General features: G+C 48.4%; 1 protein-coding gene across 1 annotated transcript; it reads left to right on the top strand.

Annotated features, from left to right (window-relative positions):
• The first annotated feature begins 414 nt into the window (after nucleotides 1-414).
• On the top strand, nucleotides 415-26,281 carry Endod1 (endonuclease domain containing 1). The gene is made up of 2 exons (XM_050162206.1): nucleotides 415-935; nucleotides 24,426-26,281. The coding sequence occupies exons 1-2, from the start codon at nucleotides 636-638 to the stop codon at nucleotides 25,644-25,646; spliced, it is 1,521 nt and encodes a 506-aa protein (XP_050018163.1). The 5' UTR covers nucleotides 415-635; the 3' UTR covers nucleotides 25,647-26,281.
• The last annotated feature ends 1,506 nt before the right edge of the window (nucleotides 26,282-27,787 follow it).

Genomic DNA, 27,787 nt, shown 5'->3' with positions numbered 1-27,787 from the left:
AACTGGCATTATTTATTTACTTACTTGAAGCAGGGTCTTATAGAGCCCTGTTTAACTTTGAATTATGAGTCCCCTTGCCTCTGTCACCACCACTGGCTTTAACCGGGTTTCTTTCCTTTCCTTTTTTGTTTTTGTTTTTTTCGAGACAGGATTTCTCTGTGAAACAGCTTTGGCTTTTCTGGAACTACCTATGTAGACGAGGCTGGCCTCGAACTCACAGAGATCCTCCTGTCGCTGCCTCCCAGTTGCTGGGATTAAACCCGTTTCCACCACCACCCAGGATCTGATGCGGAAGGCTCTAAAGAGCCTTGTTATGTGGGCATCTCCCGCCCCTGTGCATCCCGGAGGGCCCTAGTGCAAGCAAGCCCTGGTTTCTCAGCCCCAGCCCGGGGGACCCGCCCTTGGACTGGGCCAGACCAGCGCGGAGGGGGCAGGTAGGTCTGGCACCCAACAGCAGCGCGGCAGGGGACCAGTCTCCCCGAGCGGGTGCAGCCGCAGAAAGCCGGGCGGAACGCTGCAGCCATCTTCGGGGTGGAGCGGAGAAGGGGCGCGGCCTTGGCCCGGAGCCGCCCCAGCTGAGCGGCAGCGCGGACTTCCCTGCTCCTGCGGCGCCCGGCGGCCGCGCAGAGGCCGCCATGGGCTGTGCGCGCTGGCTCGCGCTGGGCGGTCTCCTGGCCCTGGCGGGGCTGCTGCAGGCCCGGCTGCTGACCCCGCATCAAGCAGGCTTCGGTGAGTGCGACCGCTTCTTCTATGCGGGGACGCCGCCCGCGGGGCTGGAGACCGAGGCGCACGTGAGGATCTGTCAGCGCTTCGCGGGTTCCGAGCGCTTTGCCACCCTATACAGCCCCGGCCACCGCATCCCCGTGTTTTCCGCGTTCCGCGCTGCGCGCCCCGCGCCTCTCAGTGCTGAGCAGCACGGGCTGCTGGAGCCGCAGGTAAGCAGGGTTCGGCCCCGGGGTAGGGGGGAATGGGGGTGGGAGCCGGGCGGGACAGAGAACCCGAGGTTCAGATCGCCCCCTCCCAGGCAGCCTGCCGGTGGGAGTCGCCACATAAGCCGCAGGGGCGGGAGGTCCCCTGGGGAGATGGCCCTCCCTCCTTGTGGGCGCAGACGCCTGCAGTGTCTGGTTGGTTTCCTGGGTAGTAGATGAGATGAACTAGGAGACAGCCCTCCGGGATCCGGGCAGATCGCGGGAAGCTCAAGCTTCCCAGGCGCGCCCTTGTCCTCTCAACAGCATTTATTCGGGGCGATGGGCAAGTTCACCCCATTTTACTGGCCTAGGAGCTTGCAGAAGACGCCCCACCCCCCAAGCTGGTAAGGTGAGCTGGTCTTTAGGCTAGAAAGCCACTGCCCCTTCTGCTAGGGGAAAGCTTGTGAGAGCGCTGGGCTTTGAGAAGCTCAGTGGGGTAGTAACCACGGAGGAGGCTCAAACTAATTTGTCCTGACTCTTCAGACCATTGGCAATCATGTGACCTTTCACAGTGTTGGGTCTGTCTGAAGGCAGGGATCAAGGCTCAGAAAGGCCTCCATGGGCCCTGCAGAACCTGCTGACTGCCTCTCCTCTGCCAGGACTCTGCCGCAACACCCTCTCCTGCCTCTCTCTGATCTCCCAGCCTTCCAGGTTTGCCTGCCCACAGCCTTTGGTTCCTGATGGCCATCCTTATAAAGCTTCAGGGTTTCAGGTGACTCCACCTGAGGGTGTGGGTTGTTTCTCCATCAAGTTCCAGCTACCACATCCTGGCCAGGAAGGTTTCAGGCAGTCTGCACCAATATTACCTCCTTCCATCTTTCCAGCAGTTTGCTTATCTCCAGACCTGTGAGGCCAGGCCAGTGAAAAGAGTTACTGACATGTGAATAGAGGTGCTGATCTAAAAATTGCATTCCCCTAGTTTACCCTAGAACCCGAGTTCTTTATGTTCCCCGGGCCTGGGAAGAAAGCAGCAACCTAGTCCATTCTCACCAAGGAGCGCTTTAGCATCTGGAGGGGATGAACATACAGACTGTGAAGCCGTGAGAATTCTGAATACATCTGATAACCACTTGCTGCCCGCCCTTGTGTATTCAAAGCCTGCTTCCTCTAGACTCGCTGTTGACTGACGAGGACCAGGACCGCGGGATGATAATAACAGGATGATGGGGGCGAGGGAGAGGGGTTAAGTGAGCTTCTCTGTGTTCAGTTCCCCGGATGTGCAGGGCATTTAAGTACCAGCTGCCCTCGTGCTTTTCACAACAACACATCATTTAACCGAGGTAAACAGAGTTCCGGAGGATTTAATCCATCGGTAAGGTGATAGGGGAAAGCTGCAGGGTCTGCTTGGCCTTTGTGCGGAGACTGGAAGGATTAGGTGTGTTCAGGAAGGAGAGGGAGGAGGAAGAAGAACATACCAGCCTGGCATTGTGTGAGGTGGGCGTGGCAGATTCTTGGATCATGGCTTGGGAATTATTGGGGTAGGTAAGCTAATACTGTATCCTAAGCCCTGGAACCAAGGACTCAGAATAAAGAGGAGACATGGGAGGGAAGGAGGGAGGGAGGGAGGGAGGGAGGGAGGGAGGGAGGGAGGGAGGGAGGGGCAGGGCAAGGACTCATCAGGGAGACTTAGGCAGAGCCAGGGACCTGTTATTAAGGAGTCATAAGGGAACAGGGTTTGACAGTGAGGCTGTGGAGACCCTGGGTGGAGTAATCGGGTGAGGCTGAGATCCAGGTGGAGAGCTGAGAGAATGGCTTCCAATGGCAGCTGCAGCTGTGAGGGGTCCTGACTTCTGGAAAGTCCAGAGGGTTGAACTGTGGCTCAGTGGGTAGAGTGTTTGGCTGGCATTCACTTAGCCCTGTGTTTTATTCCCAACACTGCATAGAATGGGGCTCATGCATACAATTTCAGTGTTCAGGTCAGAAGTTCAAGGTCATTCTCAGGCCTTGGAGTGAGTTCTAGGCCAGCCTGGACTACAGGAGACTTAGAACAAACAAACAAATAAACAAACAAAGTTCAACCCCGACACTGTTGGAGAGTGGCCAAAGCTGAGAACCGAGGCTGCTTTTCCCTGTAAGATGGTGGGCTCCACAGTGTCCTACCTTGGAGTCAGTGAGGGGACCAAAGAACACTGAAGGGAAGGGAAGGAGGAGGAAGGAGGCAGAAGTGCAGGTGCCTCTGGGCCACTGCAGCAGGCTGCCCTGCTTCTGTTCCAAGACCTTCCTCTCAGCCAGTGCCCCATTGCAGGTCCTGCTCATGGCTCAGGGTGTACTTCTAACTGCTTCCAAGAAGTTCCTTTGGCCAAGTCCTTTTGTGTCTGTATCTCCTTATGAGGTCAGTCAGCATGACCAGGAGGTCTAGAGGCAGGAGGCAGGCAATTCAGCACTGGCCTATGACCAGCTCTGCTGGCCAGCCGGACAGCTCTGGGATGTTCTGCAGTCACCCCCAAAGACGGTCTCTGAATAGAAGATGCAGAAATGTAGTCACTGGTGCTTAGAACCTTTGAGGTGTTTCTCCTTAACACCTCGGGGACAAAGCTCAAGCATCAGGCTGGGCGTTTCCATTTGCAAGACCCTTTGGGTGTCGAATGCTAGTTCCAAGTCAAGTTCGAGCCCTCCTGTCTCCACACCCACAGGAATGTTGTCAGGCCTGCCGTACCTGTGGTCCCCTGGTATGCCTTCTCACACAGCTCCCACTAACCCTGAGCTCCCTCCTTACATCTTTGCTGTATCATCTCCCCCATCTGACTAGGCCGCTCCTGAGTCAGGCAGGACCACACTTCTATGCTCTCCTGTACTAGCTTCCACATCCTCATTGTCCAGAGGTTCCTTCTGTATAGCCCGGGCTATCCTCAAGTTCTCCATTTTCCTGCCTCTACCTCTCTAGTACGGCGATTACAGGCTCTGGCCACCATGGCTGATTTCTCTTCCTCCTCCTCCTTCTTCCAAGACAAGAGTTTCTTTGTGTAGCCATGGCTGTCTTGGAACTCACTTTGCTTAAACCATAGTCTCAAACTCAGGGATCTTCCTGTCGCTGTCTCCTGAAAGCTGGGAATAAAGGCATACACCACCATGCCCAGTTTTGTTTTCTTCATTTTGTACTTACTGCAGTGTTTTGTAATTGTCTGTTCCTATTGTCTGTCTGTCTCCCCTGCTTGAGCCCTAGAATTCTGACTGAGGATGTAGGGCATAGGTTGTTCATTCCTGCAAATGCAGAGCTTAACACATAGAAAGAATTTAATTAGTGATAGACCAAATGAGCCGGAGGATCACGCAGGTGCAGTGGTGAGTGGCTCTGCGGGGATGTTTTGTGTGGGGTGTTTCCCTAGGTTGGAAACCCATCCTTATTGCTAGCAAGCAGCCCCTTGCTGTCCATGCATTTACAGGTGGCGCCCTCTCTGGCCTCCATCCAGCACTAGCTTGGGGCTTTGGGACGCTGCAGTGATTCTACTTCCTTCTGTGCTCACAGGCCCCAGGGTCCCCAGGCCTGCAGCCTGGCGTTTGACCGCTTTGAGGAACAGAAAGTGTGGAGGGAAGCAGAGAAAGCCTGTGACCTGTGGGGAGAGGCTCACCTGTAAACCTAACACGACAGATGGTGAGAGGCCGAGGAAACACAACTCCCCATGACCATCCTACCTGGGGACTCAGAACCTGAGAGTAGTGTTAGTTTCAATGGCAAACGAAATACTTCTATATACGATAACCATGATTTCCGAAGTACACTCATACCCAAATCCGGCATGAAAGACCTTATTTTATAAACAGGAACGTAAAGGGAATGGCTTTTACTTTATAGCCAGTGATGGCAGTGTACGTCCATTAATCTTTTGTGTTGTTGTTGTTTCGAGACAGCACTCATTAATCTTAAAAAGATACATTAAGATAAGATACATCACTTTCTCTTCATTGCTGACACAAGGAAATTGACCCAGAGAGGTCAACTGGTGTCTGAGGTCACATAGCTTGGATCTAAAAACAGAACCCTTTGCTTTTAGTGTGCTGTTCTTTTTATACATGTGGGCATTCTCGTGTCTCTTTCATAGGGAAATCTTAGTTTCTACTCTTTTCCACCATCGAGAGCATGCATGAGCTGCAGAAATCCTGTTTCAGCTCCGGAGGCTCTGCAGTGACGGGGACATTTCCAGAGGCCGTAGAAGGTTGTATCTCACATTTCAGGGAATATGCTCAGATGAAGCCATCTGGGTTAAAGCCCCGAGTCCTCAGATTTTAGTTTACAGCAGTTGCTTCCTGCCGACACACCCAGAAGCAGTTGGACACACTGTTTAGTTTATTGTAATCTCAGCCACGGCACACTGACGTCTCCCTGCGCAGGGTGCAGTACTCAGGGCAGTTCTGAGTTTTACTTCCTGATAAAAGGCTTGGTTCAGATTCCTGGCCTGCCTTGTACAAGCCTTATGACCTTGTGTCTGCCAGCCTGCTTTTCCCGTTTGTTTATCAGAGGCGTTTGTTTATCATAGGTGATTGTGACACCCTTCGCAGAGTGGGATTGTAATCAAGCCAGCATAGCAAGCACGCAGTTAGTATTAGTGTGTACACTTTTTTGGGGTCTAAAGGGTGCTGGATGATCACAAATGCACACACACAGGCTAGGTGGGGGTACCTTTTGCACTACTACACAGACCCTTCAACTGTGAATATTCTCAGATAGACCAAATCCCACACTCATGCTACTGCTCAGCACATGTATAGAGAGAACTTGAAGGAATGGAAAATTGGATGGATGTGTGCATTGATGGATGGGTGTGTGCATTGATGGATGGGTGTGTGCATTGATGGATGGGTGTGTGCATTGATGGATGGGTGTGTGCATTGATGGATGTGTTCCTGTATAGATGGGGACATGATGGATGGGTGGGCATATGATGGATGGATGGGTGCATGATGGATGGGTGGGTGCATGATGGATGGATGGATGGGTGTGTGATGGATGGATGGGTGTGTGATGGACGGATGGGTGCATGATGGACGGATGGGTGTGTGATGGATGGATGGGTGCGTGATGGACGGATGGGTGTGTGATGGACGGATGGGTGCGTGATGGACGGATGGGTGCGTGATGGATGGATGGGTGCATGATGGACGGATGGGTAGATGATGGATGCATGCATGCATGGATGCAATAAAGTGACAGCAAATCAGCAACAACAGACAGGTATCAGAGACTCCTCCACCCTTTCTGGTGCTGAGCAACCAACAAGTGTGTCACAAACAGTGGGCAAGGGCGTGTGAGAGCCTGGTGAGGCTGGAAGTGCAGGACTTGGGAGGGCTTCCGTGTCAGTCATCTGCAGCTCCCTCAGAGCACAGGAGCCCTTTCCTTCCCTGGCTCTTTCTTCATCTGTGGATCCAGCATCCCCATTCATCTTCAGGCCATTCTTGGAATCATGCTAAGGGCTTGCCCTCTCTCGGGAACACAGCTGCATGGTGGTACCTCTCCATACTAGGGCCCTTACTTCACCATCAAACTGCTTTAAAATCATGTAATATCTCTAGACCTGGTGACCTATATTTTATAGTTTAAGAAGCTCCCGTTCAAAGTGACTAATTAACTCATCCAAGGTCTCTCAGCTGGTAGACCGTAGAGCCCAGGCTGCCTGCACCCTCTTTAATGCTGAACATCCAAACCCTTTTGCTGCATTCTTCTCTCTCATGCCACTTTCTAGACGAGTTTCCAGCTGAACTGAGAAGATGGTTCAGCAGGTAAGGGCACCTGCTGGCAAGCCTGCAGACCTGAGCTTGGTCCGTGGAACCCACATGGTGGAAGATTCCACACACTCACCCTCTGACCTCCACACATGCCATCTAGGTTGAGTAGGTGAGAAAAATCTCGGAGGAGTTTGGGAATGGGAAAAATGTGATCAGAATATAATGTATGAACTTTTTCAAATGATTTCTCCAGAGTCCAAGCTGACTGACTAGATATGCTGTTTTATTGAATTGAACCAGTTCTTTGGTCTGCTTGTGGCTTTGCCACAAACGCATGGCTCTTAAGATCCCAGCTTCATATTGCTCATAGCTTAGATTTTTAGCTCCTGATGATCGGATGGAGCTTTTCTTGAGACATAAGCCTTTTCATCTCTGGGCTTCTAACTCCTCCTCTTGAAACTGCTAAATCAAGGCAGTGCAGCCCTTCTGGGGAGACTTCTCTCTGTGAGAAGTACTGCAGTCCAGGGGAACTGGGATTTCTCGCATTCGAGATGCAATTGTTAGCTATTGTGAGGTTACCTTCCTTTTCATCCACAATACTCGGCATGGGTCTCTTGATTCTGTGTCTATTTGTTCACAGAAAGGAAAGAAATAGCTGGGCATGGTGGTGCTTGCCTGTAATCCTAGCTGTCAGGAGGTGGAGGCAAGAACATCAACCTTATACAAGGTCATCCTGAGCTACATAGTAAACTTATGACCCACCTGGGCTCCATGAGGTCCTGTCTGAAGAAATAAAACAAAAAAGGAAGGAGGGATGGGAAGAAGAAACTGATTTTTGCAGTGAACCGTGTGTGGAAGGCCCACTCAGCACTCCTGTACTCCTGTTGTGACTGTGTACCGGACAGAGGTGTAGCCTACCCCAAAGGAATCATTCTGAAGGCATTATTTAAGAATATAAGTTAACGTAAATATCATGTTTTAGTTAACTTATGCGTTGATTCCAGATTGTCCTGAGCTGTAATTGCCCTCTGTTAGCAGAGACGCACAGCGCTGTCAGCAAGCCTAGGCTCTTTTCTTACTCAGAGTTCACTGAGCATCAGCTCTGCTTCACTGCTAAGAGATCAGTGAACCAAATAGACGGCCTTGCCTGCTGTCTTACGGCCGGGTACCTGGCAGAGAGTACAGACAAGTAAAACGAACCCATGAAGAAACATTGCAGGACGAGAGTTCTAAGCTCTAAGGTGGAAAATAAATTAACATATCAAGAAAAGGTGAGCTTTGAGAGGGTTTTCTTACGACGACACCGTTAAGATTGTAACTTTTGCGTACAAGCCTGAAGGGAGGGAAGAAGCCTTTGGAGCCGATATCTAGGGCAAGAACCTTCCTGGCAAACAGCTGTAAGCGCAAAGGCTCTCTGGTAGGTGTAGTCTTTGTACGAGGAAGAAGCAAGAGGCCAGCATGGTGGTGGGAAGCACAGTAGGGAACAAGTGAAAATGCTAAGAAACTCAGGTCCTGGTGGGCTTTTTGGGAAGAGTGGATTTTCCATGGTGTGAAATTGAAAACAGAGGCTGACACCACGATCCAACTCACATTTAGAATGGTTCTGGTGCTGCCATGAGAACAGGCGTGTGGACTCAACCGCAGACATGGAGATTAGATAGGAGTGTCATTCAGAAAGACACAGTGATGGCTTGGTCAGTGTGTGGGGCCCTTGTGACATGACTCTGGTTCTCAATGCCTTTGGGGTAAGAGGATGGGTGGAGTTGTGAATGAGGCTGCAGAAGTCCTGTGAATGGGAGAAGAGTCCTGGGAGAGCCAGTTTGGTAGCAGATCAGAGCTGGTGTTGCTTGAAAGGGCAAGAACACTATGGTGGCTACTAGAGGTGGGGGCCATGGAGCTGCCTTGTGAGTGCTGCTTAGTGACACTGGATGGAATCTCCTAGAAGTCTGCGCAGTGCGCAGTTACATTTGGTGATGCTGTTCATCACACCGAAAGCGCTGTTATTGGATCGCGTTGCCAAAAGCCATAAGTGACAAAGAGTTTATTTGGTTTAAAATCCCGGGTCACAGTTTATCATTACAGGGAAGTTAAGGTGTCAAGAGCTTGAAGCAGCTGGTCATGTCACCCACAAGGACAGAGAGCACTGAACTGATCCACGTGTGCCAGTGTCCAGCTTGTGGTCTCCACTCTTACACATACTGAGACTCCCAGGCTAGGGAGCAGTACTTCCCACAGTGGGCGTGTCTTCCCACCTTAGCATAATCAAGATAATCCTTCACAGACAATTCTCAGAGGCATGTCTCCGGAGAGATTCTATATTTTGTCAAGTTTATAATTAACGCTAACGATTAAAAGAGGGTAGAGCTCATGTCAGGCTCTCCTATTCAACACACACACATGCACATGCATGCACCCCAGCGAAAACACGCTGACATAGACCTTGAAAGGTGTTAGATATGCCTGCCACCTTTGCGTGTTGCATTGCCGTGGTCACATGCACCAAAACGCCTCAAACTTGTGCACATTACACATGTCAGTCATGCCTCAATAAAACTCTCTCTCTCTCTCTCTCTCTCTCTCTCTCTCTCTCTCTCTCTCTCTCTCTCTCGTGTGTGTGTGTGTTTGTGTGTGTGTGCATTTGAGGCTTAGCTTTGAACATTCCAAACGCAAGACACCTTCACGGTTTCCCTTCAAAGGTTTTCCCTGCAGGAAGCCTAGCTTTTCAGGGAGGTAAAGCCACAGGAGCCTAACTAAGTCAGTAATGGAGTGAGCCCACTTCAGGGACCGAAAGAGGTGATAGAGGACAGCACCTTCTCACAGTATGAAAGGAACAGAAAGGAGACAGAGCCACGCATGCACAGAAGACAGGCAAAGCTCTGGTGGGCAGCTCAGCTTGAGAGAGAAGCTGCCCGACTTAACAGAGGGAGTGGCTGGCTTCTGTGTGATGAGGCGGGAAGGCTGACTTTTGGTGACTCTTCTCAGTCAAGGGCATAGCTTCCAATGGCTTTTCCTTCTTCTGCATAAACATTCTGGCTTTGTGCTTAGTGGGCTCATGGCTGATGAGGTCATCTAGGAACCGAGACTTGCTCTTGCTGCCGGCGTCATTCTTTTCCCTAAGGTCTTGGTCCTGTGCTTTGGTTTGGACTTTATAAGGCCGAGTGCTTAAGCAGGCAAGAAAGTACAAGGAAGAGGAGCAGACACACTCACCTGCCCGGGGGCATTGGGCCAAGTTAATCATGCCTATAGTCTCAGAGAAAACAGTTTCGAGTTATCAATTTGTCTCCATGACTCAGAGGGTAGGCAGCAAAGGGGAAGACACAATTGAAGTCAGGGGCCACACCTTTTGTCCATTTTCAGTCATCCACGAGATGCCTTCAGGTACTAGAGTCGGCTTCTTTAGCAGAGCAGGCTTCGGGTTCCTGTTAAGTAACCCAGGCAACCACTATAAAACACGTTCCCAACAAAGATGACTTAAGGCAGGAGGAGTTTGTTTTGTTTCATGGTTTCAGGAGACTTTAGTCCACTGTCATGGGCAAGGCATGATGGAGGGCTCTATGACTTCTGGTTGGAGCTTCGAGCTATAGACATGTATTCACACAGCCAGGGACCAAGCCCAGCGTGGCTGTGCCTAGGTGCAGAGCTGGAACCTTCAAAGCCCCTAGTGAGCTGCTTTTACCAGTGAGTCCCACCTCCTAAATGTCCAGAGCCTTCAAAATTCCTGCTTTCCATTGGGGCAAAACGTTCAGAACACGAGCCCGTTGGGGTATTTCCAGTGCCAACCAAAGCTAGTGGTAGTCTTTTCGCTGTCAATTATCAACTGAGACCAAGCAGAGAAAGAGGAGTCACTGGGCTTTTCACCACCATTTTCTCTTGTCTTTGTTATTTGGCAGGGCTGGGCCTGAGTTTTAACTTAGTTTAGTTAGAAAGGGCTTCTGGGCCGTAAATACACTGACTTTGTGCCTCATCTGGGGTTTCTGTTGAAAATATCAAATGCATGTTTTTAGCAGGTGGCAGGTTTAGGGCTGGGGTCTTATTGTCTCTTGTCCCCTTGTGATGGCTTCTATCTGTCTCGCAGTTGAGATGGGTTCAGCTCAGGGCATCCCGCCTCTGCCAATGTGCAGAATGCCTTTTATGACTGTAGGAAGCAGACTAACTTCCATCTTTCTGAGAGCCCTTCTTGATCCTTTGTCCAGACTTCATCACAGCTTGGCCAGTATGCTGTCCTGTGGATTTTCGAGGGGGCAATGGGGGATCCGGGAACCCTGCTTGACATCATCTTAACATTCATTATAAAGGAAAGGAATAGAAGCAAATGCGATTGCTGGTCGGATGGATCGGTACGCATAACTGAACAGGGCCCTCTAAGGAAATGGCCTCTGTCTGGTTCATGATAAAAAGAATTTAGGGGAGAAAGAGGTTAATTTAAGCTCACAGTCCCAGGCCATAGGTCATCATTATGTAGGAATCAAGGTAGAAACTTGAGAGGGCTAGTCCTAGCACATCCATGGCCAAGAGCAGAGAGAAGTGAATACATTTATGCTGGCTTGCCTGATCCTGCGTCCTCAGCTTTACTTCCCACCTTGATACAGTTCCGACCCTCCTGTCTAGGGAATGGTGCCATCTATAGTGGCCTGGGCCTTTCTACATTAATTAACTTAATTAAGACAATGTTCCATAGACATGCACAGTTCATCCCCATGGATACCCTTTCCAGGTGATTTGATATTGTCGGTTAAAGATCGCCATTGCAGCTCCGTGTGCATTCCTGAAAGACTGAGTAGCCACCATTGGGTCAAGGCAAGTGGAAGCATGGGACAAGGAAGACTAGCTTCTGAGCTATCAACCTGTTTTGTCCCCATCCTTGGATTTCTGGGCTGTGTCTTTCGTCATGGAAACCTAGCCTCAGCTCTACCTTTTTCAGGGATAAGGACAGTTTGAGATAGCTGGTGGCTTTTCTTTCTGTGCCTGAATTGCATAAACTTCACCTCGGTGACGTTTGCCATCTGAGGTTCATGACCCTAGCCTTGAAAATTTGCAACTCCGCCCCCAGTGGCTAAGGTCAGTTCATCCTTCCTGGCTCCACTGTGGCCCTCCTGTGCACTGCCCTGAAGCTAGAGAAATTCTCAGAGAACATTCACCTCTTTCCTCAGGATGCCCCACTTCTCTCTGATAAAGACAGCTCCTTATCACAGCCAGGAGAGTTGTTTTGCCCGCCACTGCGCTCCTCCCACCTTATCTGGGCTCACATGCCTTACTATGCCTTCAGTGTTGGAGGCTGGGGCTTCATTCTGATTATTATTTCAATGTCCGGATTTGGTACACACTGCAATCCTTATGTTTTGCTTTTGGCTTTCTGTAATATTCCCAACTAGGCCAACTGCCTATGTGTCTTAGTTAGGTTTTCTTTTGCTGGGATGAAACATCATATAAGGCAACGTATAAACAAAAGAGTTTAATTTGGCTTATAACTCCAGAAGTCTAGAGTCCATGACAGTGGACTGAAGGTGTGATGAAAGGGGCTGGAGATGCGGTTGAATGCTCTCATCTTCATCCACAAGCAGGGGCCAGAGAGAGATCACACAGGGCACGGCATGAGTAGTTCAAAACTCCAGAGCCCCAAGTGACACATGTCCTCCAACAAGATTCCACAGCTCCTAATCCTTCCCAAACAGTTCCACCAACTGGGGAACAAACGCTCAAACATGTGTGCCTATGGGACCATTCTCATTCACACTAGCACATCAAAAATAATGTCACCCACACACGTCTTTGCCTGTGTATTATAACCACACAGCTGTTTCTGTGACTGAGTACACATGACTCAACTCCAAGGCCCATTGAGTCAGGCCAGGGCTGTGGTTGCCACTCACTGGATCGCATTGCCTAACACTGGGGTAGCAGGCTTCTTCTATGATGAGGAATAGCTTAGGTGGTGTGGGTCAGATGTCTCTGCTGCAATTGTTCGACTATTTGTATTTTAACAAAACAGCTACAAGTGATGACCCTGTTGATGAAAGTGTGGAGGCTGGGATTGGCTCATGGGATGCAGATTCCCAGCCCCTGGTCTAGCACAGTGCCTGGTCTAGAACAGATGAATAACAAATGTCAACAAATGCTGAGCACTTAGCACGTGTGGAATGAGTGGTTGTCTTGTTTGAAAGCTATGTCATCCTATTTCTTGTGTGGCCCAGCAGCCATAGGTGGATCTGAGGGTGATTCCAGTGAGGCCTTTGCTGTGGTGATCACCGTAGTTGTTATTTATACTATTTATATTTTTTCAGTGTATACAAAAGTAACATATGCTCATGATAAAATTTTATTTTGAGATTTTGAGTATTCAAAAGAAATGGGTTCCATTTCTCAGAGATAACCAATCATCATAGATTGTGCATGTGTAGATGTGTGTATGTAAAGATTCCAGAAATTTCTATCCCACCTAAAGATGCATGCACCATTTCATACTCTCCATTTTAGCAAACAAAGTTCTATGATGCCTCACAAACATGCCTGTCACACTGTCATCACAAACATGTGTCTCACAGGTCATCACAAACATGTGTCTCACACAGTCATAACAAACATGCCTGTCACACGGTCATCACAAACATGCCTGTCACATGGTCATCACAAACATGCCTGTCACATGGTCATCACAAACATGCCTGTCACACAGTCATCACAAACATGCCTCTCACACGGGGACAAGAAATAGCTCCACCCTCTTTCCTTCCCCATGCTTCTGCAAAAAGAATTATTGCCGTTTGACTTAGAAAAGAGGAGAGAGAGTCACCATTGCTCAAAGTTGCTTAGCCTGTAAGGTAGATGTCCGTGTTTCTTCTCGGTTTCTGTTTCTGTCCCATGCCCCTTTCCTTTGTTTCTGTGCTAGGGTGGAAGCCAGAGCTTCATATATGTTAGGCAAGGTCTTACTGGTTTTGGCTCTGAATAATAAAATAGTAATAATAATAATAATAATAATAATAATAATAATAATAATCTTCTACGGAGATGCCTTCCATATAAACTTTCCCAGTTTGTGACGTGAGTGGCTCGTGACCGAGTTGACAGCAGCATCCCTCAGGTTCCTTGACCAGGTTCTTTGCTGCTGTCCCCGAAGCTGCCCCTCTGATTTCCCAGCTGCAAGGACTAATGCAACTTATCTATAAATGTTTCCCAGTTCCAATCCTGGCATCTGGAAGCTTACATTGTCTACAAGGTCCCTGCACTTCATCGGTCCTGGGCTACTGGGTTCTCACAGTGAGAGGAGCCCCAACATTTAGCCCGACTGATGTAAGAGCTGCAGACTTATCTACTTTTGGTCAGATGTGGGTGTGTGGGCGTGGCATGAGAACACACTAGAAGACTCACAGACACCGGGAAAGAGACAAACTACTCAAGTCTCAAAGGAACCAGGGCCAGGAAACTTATGGAAATCAGACGATCACAATCCTTAACCTTGTTTTTGCCCTCCTTCCATGTGTGTTTGTGTGTATATTTGGTGGGTGTGGGTGTTGGCGTGTACCTGCCATGGTGTGCATGTCACAACATGCATGTGGCAGTTAGAGGAACTTTGGGATATCAGGTTCTCTTCTTCCACAGAGGGCTCTGTGGATTGAACACAGAAATCTGCCTTTTAGCAAGGACCGATGTGTTTGTGATATAAACTGAATTTGAGGAACTAATGACTTAAGGAGGCGTCACTGGTTTCCTTTGGTGGCTGTGGAGGCAGGGCTTAATTCCGCCAGAGACAATACATGTAAATCGAACTGAGACTTGCTTGATAGCGACTCAGTGTGGAACTGCACTGGAATCAGCTGGCCAGCTAAAGGCATCCAAAGGAGGGCTTCTCTGCCCTCCCTCTATCATCATGCTTTGCTGGCTGGACAAGGCTCGAGGAACCGTCTTTGCGTCTGGTATTTTGATGTGCAGTCCGTCCTGAGATTTCAGTGTCTGAATTCAGAAGGTGGGAAGTTAGAAATGGGGATCTTTCCTTTAGCTGATACTCTGAGTTCGGTGCCACATATGAATGCCAAACGCAGCCGCTCTGCAAAAGAAAACAGTGCCCATTGGAAAAGAGACCGTCATGGGGAAGGAAACCCAAGACAACTGGGTTTGTAACCTGACAGGGTTCCGCAACCTGGAAAGGCCTGAGAAGAATCCAGGAGGTCGAATGGGGACCTCAGTAAGAGCAGGGGCAGCCAGAGTAGTCCCCAGAGAGCTGGCTTGCCCTGGTGCCAGTCTCCTCTTGGGGCTTCCTTTTCAACACTTCCTGTCAACTTGGAATTGGTGTGTTCTGTTTTAATTTCTTTTTTTACTTTGATTTCTTTTTAAAGAAAAAGTCAGAAGTGGAAGAGACTGCTTCCCCCACCCAGTTCTAAGTCAGTGGATGAGACTGAGAACCTTGCACGCCTGCAGGTCAGGCAGCACTTACTCATGGGTGTGCCCAGCCTGGCTGGGTTTTGGAAGCCCGAGCAGGAAGATGCGTGTGGGGCCTGGGAGCCCAGAGGAAGGTGATTCACTAGAAGGCAAGCCAGGGGCCCTTCAGCCAGACACTCACCACTCAGCACAGGAAATGGAGACCTCTGCATTTTTTTTTTAGTCCCGAAGGTCTAAAAAAAGCCAAATAAAGAACGTTAGCATCCTTCTAATTCCTCCACAGCTGCTTCTGTCCTCAGGGGGATATGGAACTGCAGATGCCTAATAGGGAGTTAGGCTCGTGTCTTTATGGGTGGGTCAGTAATTTCTTTTCTTCTGAGAGCTAGACAGGTCCTGTCTGCCCCGCCCCCAGGGTCCTAAAACTGCTGTTTTGTCTCCCTGGATCTCCTTTGTTGGTGGTTTTAGGTTTTGTTGTTGTTTTGTTATTGTTGTAAGGCAGCTCCTTGTTGTCCATGAGAGGTTTTGAGGGACACTTAATTCTAGTGTGTGATCACAAGGGACCTTTCTGCTACAGACAGCCCTAATAAGATCATCTGACTGGTCTAGCTCAAGGTTCTTACCTTTTCTGGTAAAGAGGGACTTCATCCCAGTGGCAATGGGCTCTCTCTCTTTCTTTCTCTTTTTTTTTGTGTGTGTGTTTGTTTGTCTGTCTGTCTGTCTGTGTGTATACATCATACATCATCCTCACTCTACAGAAGCAAATTCAGAACACACACCATTCAGACTGTTCTATTATTTAAATCTTCTAACAAAAAAATAAAACAAGTTGTAGAAAGACTCTGGCTCCAGTTCAACTGATGCTCACTGGGCCATCACCCAGTTTACTGACTCATCCCCGTGAGTGGTTATCTAGTTTTGGCTTAAAATTCTCCAGGGGAAGGAAACCCCACCCTGGCCGTGGCAACCCCTGCCAAGTTTAATAACCGCTTTGATGGCTCTTCATCATCACTGCGTTTTCCTTGTGGAAGTCTGTGAGGCTGCAATAAGAAAGGACAGTCTGTTCTCTCTCCAGCATCTTTTACACATTGTGAGGAATCCTGGATGTATCCTACGGGCAGGCCGCTGTGCCAGGTGTGGAGCAGAGGCAGGCACAAGCCTGGACCCTTCAGTTCAGCAGGACAGACAGATTCAGCCCAGCGGCTGGCATCCTTGCAAGAACCACAGTGCTCTCTCTCTCTCACTCTCTCTTTATTTTTTTTTTTATGGATTTTCAAGTCAGGGTTTCTCTGTGTAGCTCTGGCTGTCCTGGAACTCTCTCTGTAGACCTGGCTGGCTTTGAATTCAGAGATCCGCCTGCCTCTGCCTTCCAAGTCTAGAACTAAAGGCATGCACCACCATGCATGGCTTACAGCTCTCATCTTAAAGGGAATAAGAGATAGTTTATTCTAGAGCCATTCTGAGTGACCATGGCCTGAGAACACAGATTTTAGGTTACTCAAAATTCCATGCTCCAACCTGGGTTTGCTCTCACTGGGTTTACGGTTCCAGAGAACAAAAAAGTCATAAATCAAGACAAGTTTAAAATAATTGCTGGGTCCATCAAAGAGGCAGGTGCATCAAGATGAAGGAAGCTTTTCTCCAGATCCAAGATGCTGTCTGACGACGTGTTTAGTTCTTTGATTGGTGGAAGCTATTGTTCTGCTATTATAATATCTTCTAAGAGGCTTTTATTTATTATCATGAGACATTAGTTCAGATACAGAGCGGGACCAAGGAATGGCTGTTTTAGGAGGCTAGCACAAGTCCAAGATAAAGTAACTGGCCTCTGAACCTAAAAAAATTCCAATCTTTCCACAGTAAAGAAGTTACAATTTGTCTATCGGTCTCTCCAGACACAGGAACTCTTTCCAGAAGGTTGTTTCTCTTGTTTGTTTGGTTTTTGTGCTTATTTGTTGTTGTTGTTCATCGCCATACACAGCTTCTTTTCATTTACAGTAAATGAATGCTAAAGCTGCCCAGCCTCGTATTGTGTGCCCCTGATCTCTGCTGCCACGCATGCCGGCTTCCATCACAGTGGACCGCGCTTGCCTCTGCCACCTGAGACGGGCACAGCCTTTCTTCCCCAGGCCAATGACCTGATGTTCTCCTCGTGCTCTGTCCTGGGGTTGCGGTGGTGATGCCGACTGCCACATCCCCGAGGGGCCATCCACATCAGCCCCTGATCCTCCCTCCTCTCTGGAGAGCTTTCCCTCAGCCTGGGCTGGCTCCTCATACCACCCTCTTGGTTCTTCATTCCTCTTGTTGCCTCAATACCACATGATCTCCTGCTCCCCTGGACCTGCTATACAGAAAGACTCTTCATGATGACGTAGACAGACAACAGTTAGAGAGTAGACCAAACTACCAGAATGTAAAAATGCCAGGCCCAAGGTCCAGGAGCCGACTCTGAGCTCCCCTCTCTGACTTTCTTCTTGACTTTCAAATGCCCCGGTGTACATGTATGTGCATGTACCCATGTGTATGGGGCAGAGGAATGTGCACACATGTGTGCAGCGCGAGTGTGTACATGTGCATGTGTATGCACTGTCCGTGCTCTTTTAAGCTGATCCTAGTAACACATTAAAAGCTGTCACCCTTCCCTCTCTCGGCGACCCCTAGCACTCTGCACAGCCCCCTGCTCATTTGTGCAGAATGTCACCCTTTTCTGACTGAGGACTGCTCTCATTTCTTTGTCTTCTGCTACAATCCCTTGGCTGGTTTGGGAAGGCTTAGCTGGGCACCTGGCTCCACGGAGACCTTTGTACCTGCTTCATGTCTGAGCCATGCAAGGCAGCATGGGCCCATCTGTAAGATGAGCAGGAGTGGAGCTGGCTGGAGAGCACTGCCATCCATTCACCCTACCAGAGGGCAGCTGCCTTCCCTGACCCCCTGGGTGACCCTCTGTGTGCTAACTCTACGTGGCTCCGGCCCTAGAGGTTTGCATGGATTTTGAAGCCTACTGATTCTTAGCGTCTAGGCTATATAAACTCAGTGTTCCTTGCTCGTTGCTCTCTGGCTGTTCGGGACCAGCCCTAAGATGGGACCCAAGTGGCTCTAACCTCCCAATTCCGCTTGTCCTGGGGCAGAAGTCCACCTTCGCCTGCCCCTTTAGGAGACCCTCATCCTACCATTTGATGACATCCTTCTAGACTTGACTTACAGGGTCCTCAGACTGAAGTCAGCGTCCGTAGTCCCTCTCACCTGTATCCCCCCCCCCCCCCGTCCTCATTCCTGAGCCCTCAGGACTGATCTCAATTCCCCCCCCCCCCCCTCCCCCCCCCCCCCCCCCGCTCCCCCATCCTCCCGCTTCCACACTGTGGTTCACGCCGCGCCCAGGCCTAGCTTCCCCTTTCTTTGCTTTGGACATGACACTTGGTGACTGATTCTCCTTACAGCTCTGTCTCTGCCTTCCAAGTGAATCTTGCCCCTTCTTGTCTTCACAGAGGTTGCACTGTGGCTCTCAGAATTTCCTTCCTTGCCTGAAAGGTTTGGAGCTGCTCCTGGCATACCATTGGGAGCATTGGACCTGGGTGAACTGGGTGTGGTCCTTGGCTTGTCCACATTCCTATTGAATGACTTTGTACCTGCCACTCTCGGGGTTTCAGTTTCCCCAGCGATCACCGTGCCTACCTCAGAGTGCTGGGGAGAGAATGGCAGCATCCGTGTTTCCAGATTCTTCTGATTCCCGTCTCCTCCTTCTAATAAGCTTTGTACTTTTTCCTCCTCAGAATTCGGTTTTCAGGCTGCTTGTTTCTGCCCCTAACTCTTAGTAAGGAAATTGTACTAAGTCTTTGTTGACCTTTGGTTTCATTCATTTGTGGTCCTATGTCTCCCAACTCCCACTTTATATTTTGTTTCTGCTAAAAAAAAAAAAAAAAAAAAAAAGAAAAGAAAAAGAAAAAAGAAAAAAAAAATCTTCCTTCTTTCAGGCCTTTCCTTCTTTTTTTTTTTTTTAAATTATTTATTTATTATGTATACAATATTCTGTCTCTGTGTGTCTGCAGGCCAGAAGAGGGCACCAAACCTCATTACAGATGGTTGTGAGCCACTATGTGGTTGCTGGGAATTGAACTCATGACCTTTGGAAGAGCAGGCAATGCTCTTAACCACTGAGCCATCTCTCCAGCCCCCCAGGCCTTTCCTTCTTGATTACTCTCTGTCTGTCTCCCTCTTGTCTAGCATCTGTTACAAACTGTGCGGCTCTGTTTTCTCTGGACTCTCTTAAGGCTGCAAGCATCTGCATCTCCTCTCCTTAAATAGATCTGACCTCCCGCCAGGAGGACTATTTGGGTGCAGCCTAGAAAGTAGAGAGTGGGAACTTCAGCTCTGGGGTGGGACTTCCCAAGGTCACACCCTGATCCCTCCCTCACCCCACCCCCACACATACCAACTGTGCTATCAATCTTGGACAATCTACTCTCTCACCAACACCTCAGATGTTTCCCTCAAAAGATGATAAAAGTAACACGTAGCTGTGATTTAGGTGAGGGACTTATCGATTTACTACATGAAAGCTCTTAGAATAGTCTATAACATTCTTACAGGTCAGTGAGTCATGACTATAATTATTATCCCCAGTGGCAATGCCCCTTCTACAGTGGCTTACACACAGTGCAGCCCTGATAAGCCCTGATTATTTAACAGATAGGTGCCATCCATCTCCCACCCTTTGTTTTTCTAACATGAATATATCACAAATTGGTATACTATTTAATCCTGAAACAAAGAAGACACACCACAGGTTTAAATAGCTTTTACTATCTGTTAAGGGAAGACTTCTGCTTGCTGAGAGAAGTGTTCTTTTCTCTTGTACTAAATTTGAAAAGGAATGTATTATACGGTTATGAGGCAGAGACTAGTAAAATGGAGACAGCTTCTTCTTCTAAAACCTATTTAACAGGTCGATATTAGGGAAAAACATTCCATTAAACACAGGCACGGCATCAAATTACATCAGCAGTCCAGAGGGGTAAGGTCAGTTGGGAGGCAGATTAGCCAGGGAGGTTTTTATGTTCCCTCCCTACAGAGATGCCCCCAGGGAACCAGAGTGAACCTGGGGCGAGTCAGGCGGTGGGTGTAACCTGGAAACCAGCCCTAATCCGTCATAGGTCTAGCCTTGTCTTGGGGAGCTGTGTTGTCATCCATTTCCTGCACTTGCAGTAAGCAGATCATTAAACTCTCCGTAGAGGTGGAAAATACGTCTGCCCTTCGGGTGACAGCAGGTCAGAGAATATATTAAGAATGTTTGAATCAGTCTGAACTATTTTTAATTTTGAGTAATAGCTAATGCAAAAGAATTAGTAGAAAAACAAACATGTGTTTCCAAAACTGCCCCGTGTGACTTGGGAAAGGTCTGGAGTTCCCATACCCCTCTGTTGGTGATGGTGTCCTCCTTCGCCCCAGTCGTCTGAGAGGAGAAACCTCAGCTGAGGAACTGCCTGGATAGGTTGGCCTAGGCTTGTCTGTGGGGTTGTCTTGACAGGAGGGCCCAGCCCACTGTAGGTGGCGCCATCCCTGGGCTATACAGGAATCCTGAGTAGTCTGGAGCTGGAATTAGTAAGCAGCCTTCCTCCCTGGCTTCCGTCTCAACTCCTGCCTCATATTCCTGTCCTGACTTTCTTCCAGGACAAGCTGAGACTTGGCAGTGTTGGATTAAATCAGCCTTTTCTTCCCCAAGTTGCTTTAGGCCACAGTGTTTGTGACAGCAACAGAAAGCAAATTCGAACCGGTGGGTTTCCACCTGTGTCCCCCCACACCTTCAGAGAAGGAGCTCATACTCCTTCCAGACTGCTGAGGAGCCTGGTCTGAGAAGAGAGCTTTAAGCCAAGCAGTTACTTCTCATTGCTTTTATACAGCGTCTCTTTAGGTAGCTCTGGCTTGGAAATCATTTTGCAGACTAGACTAGCCTTGGACTCAGAGATCTGCCTGCCTCTGCCTCTGAGTGCTGGGATTAAAGGTGTGACCCTCCACACCCGGCTCAGATACATTTGGGGATGTTGGAAGCCCAGCAAAATAGGAAGAGACAAAGGCCAGCATGGATTTCTCCTACTGAAAACACATATAAACTTTGCATAAGATGCATAATTTAAAAAATTTAAATTCATATTTTAGCCAAAAAAAAATGAAGTTCTTAGGTGTCAAAAATACGTTAAAAGTGGAGAAAGTGACGCACAGGAAGCCACTGGTGCCACTGGGGACAGGAGAGGAAGGCCTATGTGCTGGTGACCTGGAAGCAGAACAGGGCTCTCCGGGGACAACGGGGAGCCGAGAGGGGGCTGCTGTCCTGCTAAGTTCAGCAAGACTGGAGGTGCCAAGGGGAGGCTGTGCGAGGAATGGCCCAGGAGGTTGGGAGAGGCCCAGAGAGGAGCAGACTCCTGTGGGAGCAGCCTAGCGCCAGCCCCCTTCCTTTCCAGCAGCTTCGTTGTTCTCCTTTCTTCATGAGACACCCAGAACTGAGGAAATCATCACAAAGCTAGTCCAGGGTCAGTGAAGTCCGTAGGGTCCTGGCAAAGGCTACTAGGTGTTGATTCCACTGCTTACCACAAACCCACTGGGCCCGTAGACCCATCTACCTGCCAATGCTACAAAGCACTTGGGTTTACCTACCGTCTAAAGTCAATTAGCAGAAACGAACGACTAGGGGCTGTGGGAATCGCTCAGTGGTAAGCATGTAGCCTGTCTGCACAAGGACCTGTACCTCTCTGCTCTTCATCCTCCTCTCCCCTCTCTTTAGCCTCTTTCTTCTTCATCGTGTAAGAAGCCCACTTCTCTGGGTATGTCCTAGGCCTGAGGTCTATCCCTGGGTGGCTCTTGCATTGAAGACAGCAGCATGCTGTCTGTGCTCTGCCAACGGGTAACCAGGAGTCATCTCCAGACTTCCCCTTAAGCTAAAGATACGGCAGAACGTCAGTGCAGATGGGACTTCCTAGAGAATGAGTTCAGGAAGGCATCTTAAAGCCTGTGGCCTTCCACCCAGCCCCAGAGAGCCTGGCTTGGCTGTGTCTTGATCTTCTGATTCAGCAGCGAAGCTACTGTTTCCTGGGGTATATCTTTCAGCTGTAAGAAAATGGAGACATAGGCCTTGCAAAATGAATGAGTTCCTTATCTTCTTCCTACCAGGGATGGGGGGGGGGCATCTAGATGCACTGCTTCTTAGGCTAGGGGAGGATGGAGTGACATGGTAGTAGGGTCAGCCTACAGAGAGCTCCAGGAGGCTCCATCAGATCTACCTGCTTCTTGCCAGCCTGATTGGTCCTCACCATCAGTTGCCCCGTGCGAACACACACATCTGAAGGCCACACTGTGAAAGGCCACAGCAGAGCTGGCCAAACACACATCAGCTTAACCTAGATGGGAAGGCAACAAAGGCCCCTGGCCTTGACTGTACCAGAGGTTTGAGGGTGGTTTAGGAGGTCAACTCCAATATTAGGGTGTCAGTTAGCAAGGAGAGATTTGTTTTGATTTGTGTGTAGGGGTGATAGAAGGAACTGTCAACTCTCCAGGAACCAAACAACTGGTGCTGAGGACACAGGCTTTGTTCCAAAATGTTTTGGATATTTTTTTGGAGTGGGTAGTTTTGTGCTTTTAAGCAAAATTATGACTTTTTAAAATTTATTTATTCTTTTTTTGTATATGTAAGAGTGTTTTTCTGCATGTATCTATGTGTACCACGTGCATGCCTGGTGCACTCAGAGTTCAGAAGAAGGCATGGGATCCCTTGGAGTTACAGATGGACTGAGCCAACACATGGGTGCCGGGAGCTAAGTCTCTGCAGAGGAGCCTTTGCCACATGCTCAGCCGTCTCTCTAGCCTGACCTTTGCCTTTGCTTTCACTACCACAGCACTTGCTTCCACGCCACAAACTCCAAGAGCTGCAAGCACTTTTCAAAGGGTTTGAGATGTTTAAGGGATATATTATCATTTACTTCTACATTTTCAATTTTTGTTCAAGCCCCCATTGTTATAAGCATTGTCACTATGATATTCTCTGGGCCTAAAAGTAAGCAAAAAGTCCACAAGACCTTGGGCTGGGTCCTCCAACAAAAGCACAGTCTACTTTTGGCAAGAAAAATGTATTCCTTAACCCAGCATTCTTTTGTCCTTTGGATTAGCAAAGTGACTATTGTCTGTCTATCTATGTATTATCAATCTATCATTTATCTTTGTATCTATTTGTCATCTATCTGTATGTATATGTGTTCACTATATGTGTATATATTATCCTGTTGAACTACAAAAGCATTTTGTATAAGAAGAAAAGATATAACTATATATTATAATTGATATATAATACATATATTGATTGGCTTGTTAATCATAGTAAGCATTGTGGAACAATTACTTCAAAGATCAGTTAACCTGAAAGTGGAAGGAATTAAAAAAGAATAACACAGGATAGGAGTTGAAAGGACCCATAGTTGATCTTTTGGGCTCAATCTCGGCAAATGAAAAAAAAAAAGAAAGAAAAGTCAGGTCTGGGGAGATGACTGAGCTGGATCTGTGCAGAATGAGTACAAGGACCCGAATTTGATCCCCAAGCCCATATAAAAGATACCAGGTATGATAGCTGAGGGTCCCAGAGCAAGGGAGACAAGCAAAGTCCCGCAGCTCATTGGCCAGTCAGCCTAGCGTGGTCAGTGAACTCCAGGTTAACAAGAAGCCATGACTCAAAAAAACCAAGGTTTACTGGAGGGGTCACTTAGTGATTAGAGCACTTGCTTCTTTTCCCGAGAGCCCTATAATGGGCAGCGAATAGCTCCCTGGAAATTCGGCTCTAGGAGTCTGAAGGGAGATCTGATGCCCTCCTCTGGCCTTTGTGCATCTGCACACACCTGCACACACCTTCCCACAAAACACATACCTTGCAATCAATTGTTTTGTTTAAGTTTTTAAAAACCAAACCAACCAACCAACAAAACCCAGGCCTGGAAGAGGAACAGCAAAACCAAATTTTGTTTGAAAAATGCCACAATGAAACCGAATTCTTTGTAAGTGAATAACTTTTCTTTAAAGGCAGATGGCTGTTTAGGAAGGTTGTTCTCTGATGTCACATGCACGTGAATGCATGCATGTGAATGCTTGTGCATACCATGTGTGCCTGCATGCATTGAGAGAAGCCATCACGACTGTGTAAGGAGCAAGGATAGAACATGAGCAGGACGAATCCTATTTGAGGATGCCTTCAAATACCAGCATGGAGGGATCTGAGAATGGTGTGTGTGTGTGTGTGTGTGTGTGTGTGTGTGTGTGTGTGTGTGAAGAACCATGTCATGAGCGAGAACTCAAGGGCTGGACACGGCAGAGGGTAGGATCTCCCTGGAGCTTCGGCAAGTGGCTCAGGTGCTGTGAGCAGGGACCCACCTCAGCACTGTCTTCTTCTTTCAGATTGATGACCCCGACAGCACCCTTGAGGAGGTAATTGAAGAGGCTGATGCTGTCACCTCCGTGAACAATCTGGGAAGCAAGCAAGCCTTGAATGCAGACTATCTCGACTCTGACTATGACATCGGACAGCTGTACCCATTCCTCCTTAGCAGTGACCTCAAGATGTCCACATTCCCACTCACAAATTCAGTCCCAATGACCCAGTCTTTCCGGGAACGGTGGCACATGAATCTTGACAGCCTCATGGACCGAGCCTTGATCCCACACTGTGGCGATGGCAAAGACCTGTACATCATCACAGGTGCTGTCCCCTCAGACTACAGAGTTAAGGGCAGAGTGACTATCCCAGAATTCGTCTGGCTGGCAGCCTGCTGTGACATCCCTGGAGGAGGCTGGGCCATGGGCTTCACCAAGCACACCCAGGCTAGTGATATCATAGAAGATATTATGGTGAGAGACCTTGAGAAGCTGCTTCCTCAAAAACCTCAGCTGTTCCGGGACAACTGTGGGGAGATGGAGCAAGACACAGAGAAGATGAAGAAGATATTGGAAGTGGTCAACCAAGTCCAAGATGAGGAGCGGTCTCTGCAGTCTCAAGAGAGCACGAGTCCCCTCGCCAGTGCCCGAAGCCAGAGGTCTGCCCTGCCATCCCCAGAAGCACCAGAGGGAGGAGGCAGCTTTCTGGGGAAAGTTCTTGGTTTCCTTTTGACCCCATTCATCAAACTTTTCCAGTTAATTTATTACCTCGTGATGACAGTCTTAAGGAATGTACTCCATCTCCTTTGGTTTGTGGCCAAGCAGGTGATCAATGGCATTGAGAGTTGTCTGTACCGTCTGGGCTCAGCCACCGTGTCCTATCTCGTGACCATTGGACAAGAGTTGGTGGGCATTCCCTGGAAAGTGCTCAAGGTGGTGGCCAAAGTCATCAGGGCCCTTCTGCGGATCCTCTGCTGTCTGCTGAAGACTGTCTGCCGAGCTCTGAGCATCCCTCTCCGAGTGCTTGTGGATGTAGCCACTTTCCCTGTGTACACCGTGGGGGCCATTCCTGTTGTGTGCAGGGACATTGCTGTGGGCCTGGGTGGCATTCTCTCCCTCCTCTTTGGCACTGCTTTTGGCACCATGGGTGGCCTGTTCCAGGTTGTTTTTAGTATCTTCAAGCGGGTTGGCTACAAGGTTACTTTTGACAGTTCTGGGGAGTTTTATAACACAAACACATCCTAGTGTCCGTTGTGGTAAATTTCATTATTTTTCAATAGGGAGCTAGACTGGTCTGTTTTTACAGCGGGTTTCTGTTCTGTCAGCTATGGTGTTATGTTCACCTGGGGGGATGGGTTGTCTTTTTCTGGAAAGGAGTTTGGCACAATTTAAATTTGATCTAAGAGCAATGTTCAGGGTAGGTTTGGAGTCTTGGTCTACTGTGCACTGCAATTACTCATGCAAGCGTTCCCTGAACATGCTAACTTCAGCCCTGTGCTCTGACTCCGTTCAACACCTGGGCTGCCCCAGGCTTGTTAGGAAACTAAACACGAGCGGGAAGAAGATGGCTTTAAAAATTATGAGAAGTGGGGGGAATCTCGTGCCTCCAATGCTCTTAGAGACGTAAGGCAAATGATCCGAACATTGTTATCCAGTCTCTCTTCATCTCCTTCTCTTCCTCCCCGACCCAACCAACCCTGGCCATGCGCCGGTGACTGCTCCGCCGAAACCCCTCCCTACAGACGCAGCCTCTGCTGCCAGTTTGACCTTTACTTGATCTCGAGGGCTTGTTTGATTTTCATTTTCTCCCAAAGTTGAGCTCTGCTAAATCACAATTCTTATGCCTAATAGGGCATAATAAAATTTGAATACAACCCTGATTAGACTAAGTCAGGTCTCTCCAGGTGTACAATGGAAAGGAGAGAGCAGTAAGTAGGCACTGTGTCCGAGGGCATTCTTAGGGAGGTTTCATCAACTTACATTAAATCTCTGGTTGACAATGTTAAACACAAAGATTTGCATGTTAATCTAATAATATGAAACTTCATATTTTGCTACATCTAATGCATCAAATGAGTACTCGATACCGTAAAGCACTCTGACTTCTCTCCTGAAATGATTGTTACAACTATCTAGGTAATAGACAAGATGAAAAATATTCTGGCCATCTCGGGCAGAACTATATTGTATGTACATATTTAAAAATCATTGTCTCTTAGACCACTATTTTTATAGTGTATTTGAGGCTAAAAAATATAAGCCCTCCATTAATGCTAGCTAAATTTGAGAGCTTATTCCCAATTTGATCAATCACTTGTAATTTTAAATCTTGGCTAAAAATTATAATAAAGGGAACCAAACCGGCTTTGTGGGAACCAAGCATTCCCATGGTGGGAATGGATTGTCTGGTATTTTCCTGAGTGTTCTAGGGAGGTGCTGTGAAGAAGAAAAAGGCCGAGTGTGGACTTAACTGGGGGATGTACCGGTTGGCGGGAAGTTAGTTTTAAGAACTAGGAGTCTAGAAAGAAAGCAGAAAGGGAACAGGACATCAGCTTTCCCCAGAAAGCAGTGGCATACGAGAACCTGGGTGTAGCAAGAACCAAGTTTTGCAGATGATTTGAGTCATGCCAGAGAGGACTAGCAGCCTGCAAACTTCATGCGACCATAATTTGGAGTCTGGACCACGGACCTCGCTTGGGTAGATGCCCACTGTTGAAAGACTCAGAGCAGCATTTGCCAGGAGTTTTCTCTGTGTAAATGGGAGTGTGAGGGCTTGTGTTGGCACTGATGGGTCAAAAAAGGGACTCTCAGAAGTTGCCAGAGAAGCAATCTGGATAAACCCTCATTTTTTTTTCCTTTTTTTCTTTTCTTTTTTTTTTTTTTAGTTCTCAGAGGCACAAGGAGACTGTAGACTTGGTTTTGTTAGCAGGGTCAGCTGGAAGCAGGTTGTGATGAGCTAAGATGCCCCATCACACAGGAGTGCCCCCCGAGTGTAAGTAGGATTTTATCACCTGCCAAAGACTCCAGGCTCTGCATCATCAGTTGAATTTGGCAGGTTAATGGAATGCCAGGAATCCATGCAAGACTGGATCTCATGCGGCCCTCTTTCCCTTTTAGTGAATATTTGCATTCTGAGAGGCCCTAGCAGGGTACCCATGGCATCTGAGCCCCTTTCAGGGAACCATTGGAACTGCCCCCTGCCCGTATTCAGATGTCTGGTTATTTATTTTTGTGTGGCTTTTTTTTTTTTTAATATGGGAAAGGATAAGAAGACAAACATATATCCTTCAGGTTAGAGGACTGAGACCCTTCATTCTGCAGTTTCTTGTTGGTAGGGCCTGGGAGTTTCTGGAACAAGCTGCACATGGCTCTGAACTCCTCCAGGT

Source organism: Alexandromys fortis, unplaced genomic scaffold (assembly GCF_014885135.2).
Source record: "Alexandromys fortis isolate MF-2015 unplaced genomic scaffold, M_Fortis_MF-2015_v1.1 scaffold_112, whole genome shotgun sequence".
Lineage (NCBI taxonomy): Eukaryota > Metazoa > Chordata > Mammalia > Rodentia > Cricetidae > Alexandromys > Alexandromys fortis.
This window is presented reverse-complemented; position numbering and strand designations above follow the sequence as displayed.

What these genes read in the sequence shown, in the direction of transcription:
- Endod1 (XM_050162206.1), top strand. Translation starts at nt 636, where the DNA reads ATGGGCTGTGCGCGCTGGCTCGCGCTGGGCGGTCTCCTGGCCCTGGCG. An exon ending in ACGGGCTGCTGGAGCCGCAG is followed by an intron (nt 936 to 24,425) that starts GTAAGCAGGGTT and finishes TTCTTCTTTCAG; the next exon opens with ATTGATGACCCCGACAGCAC.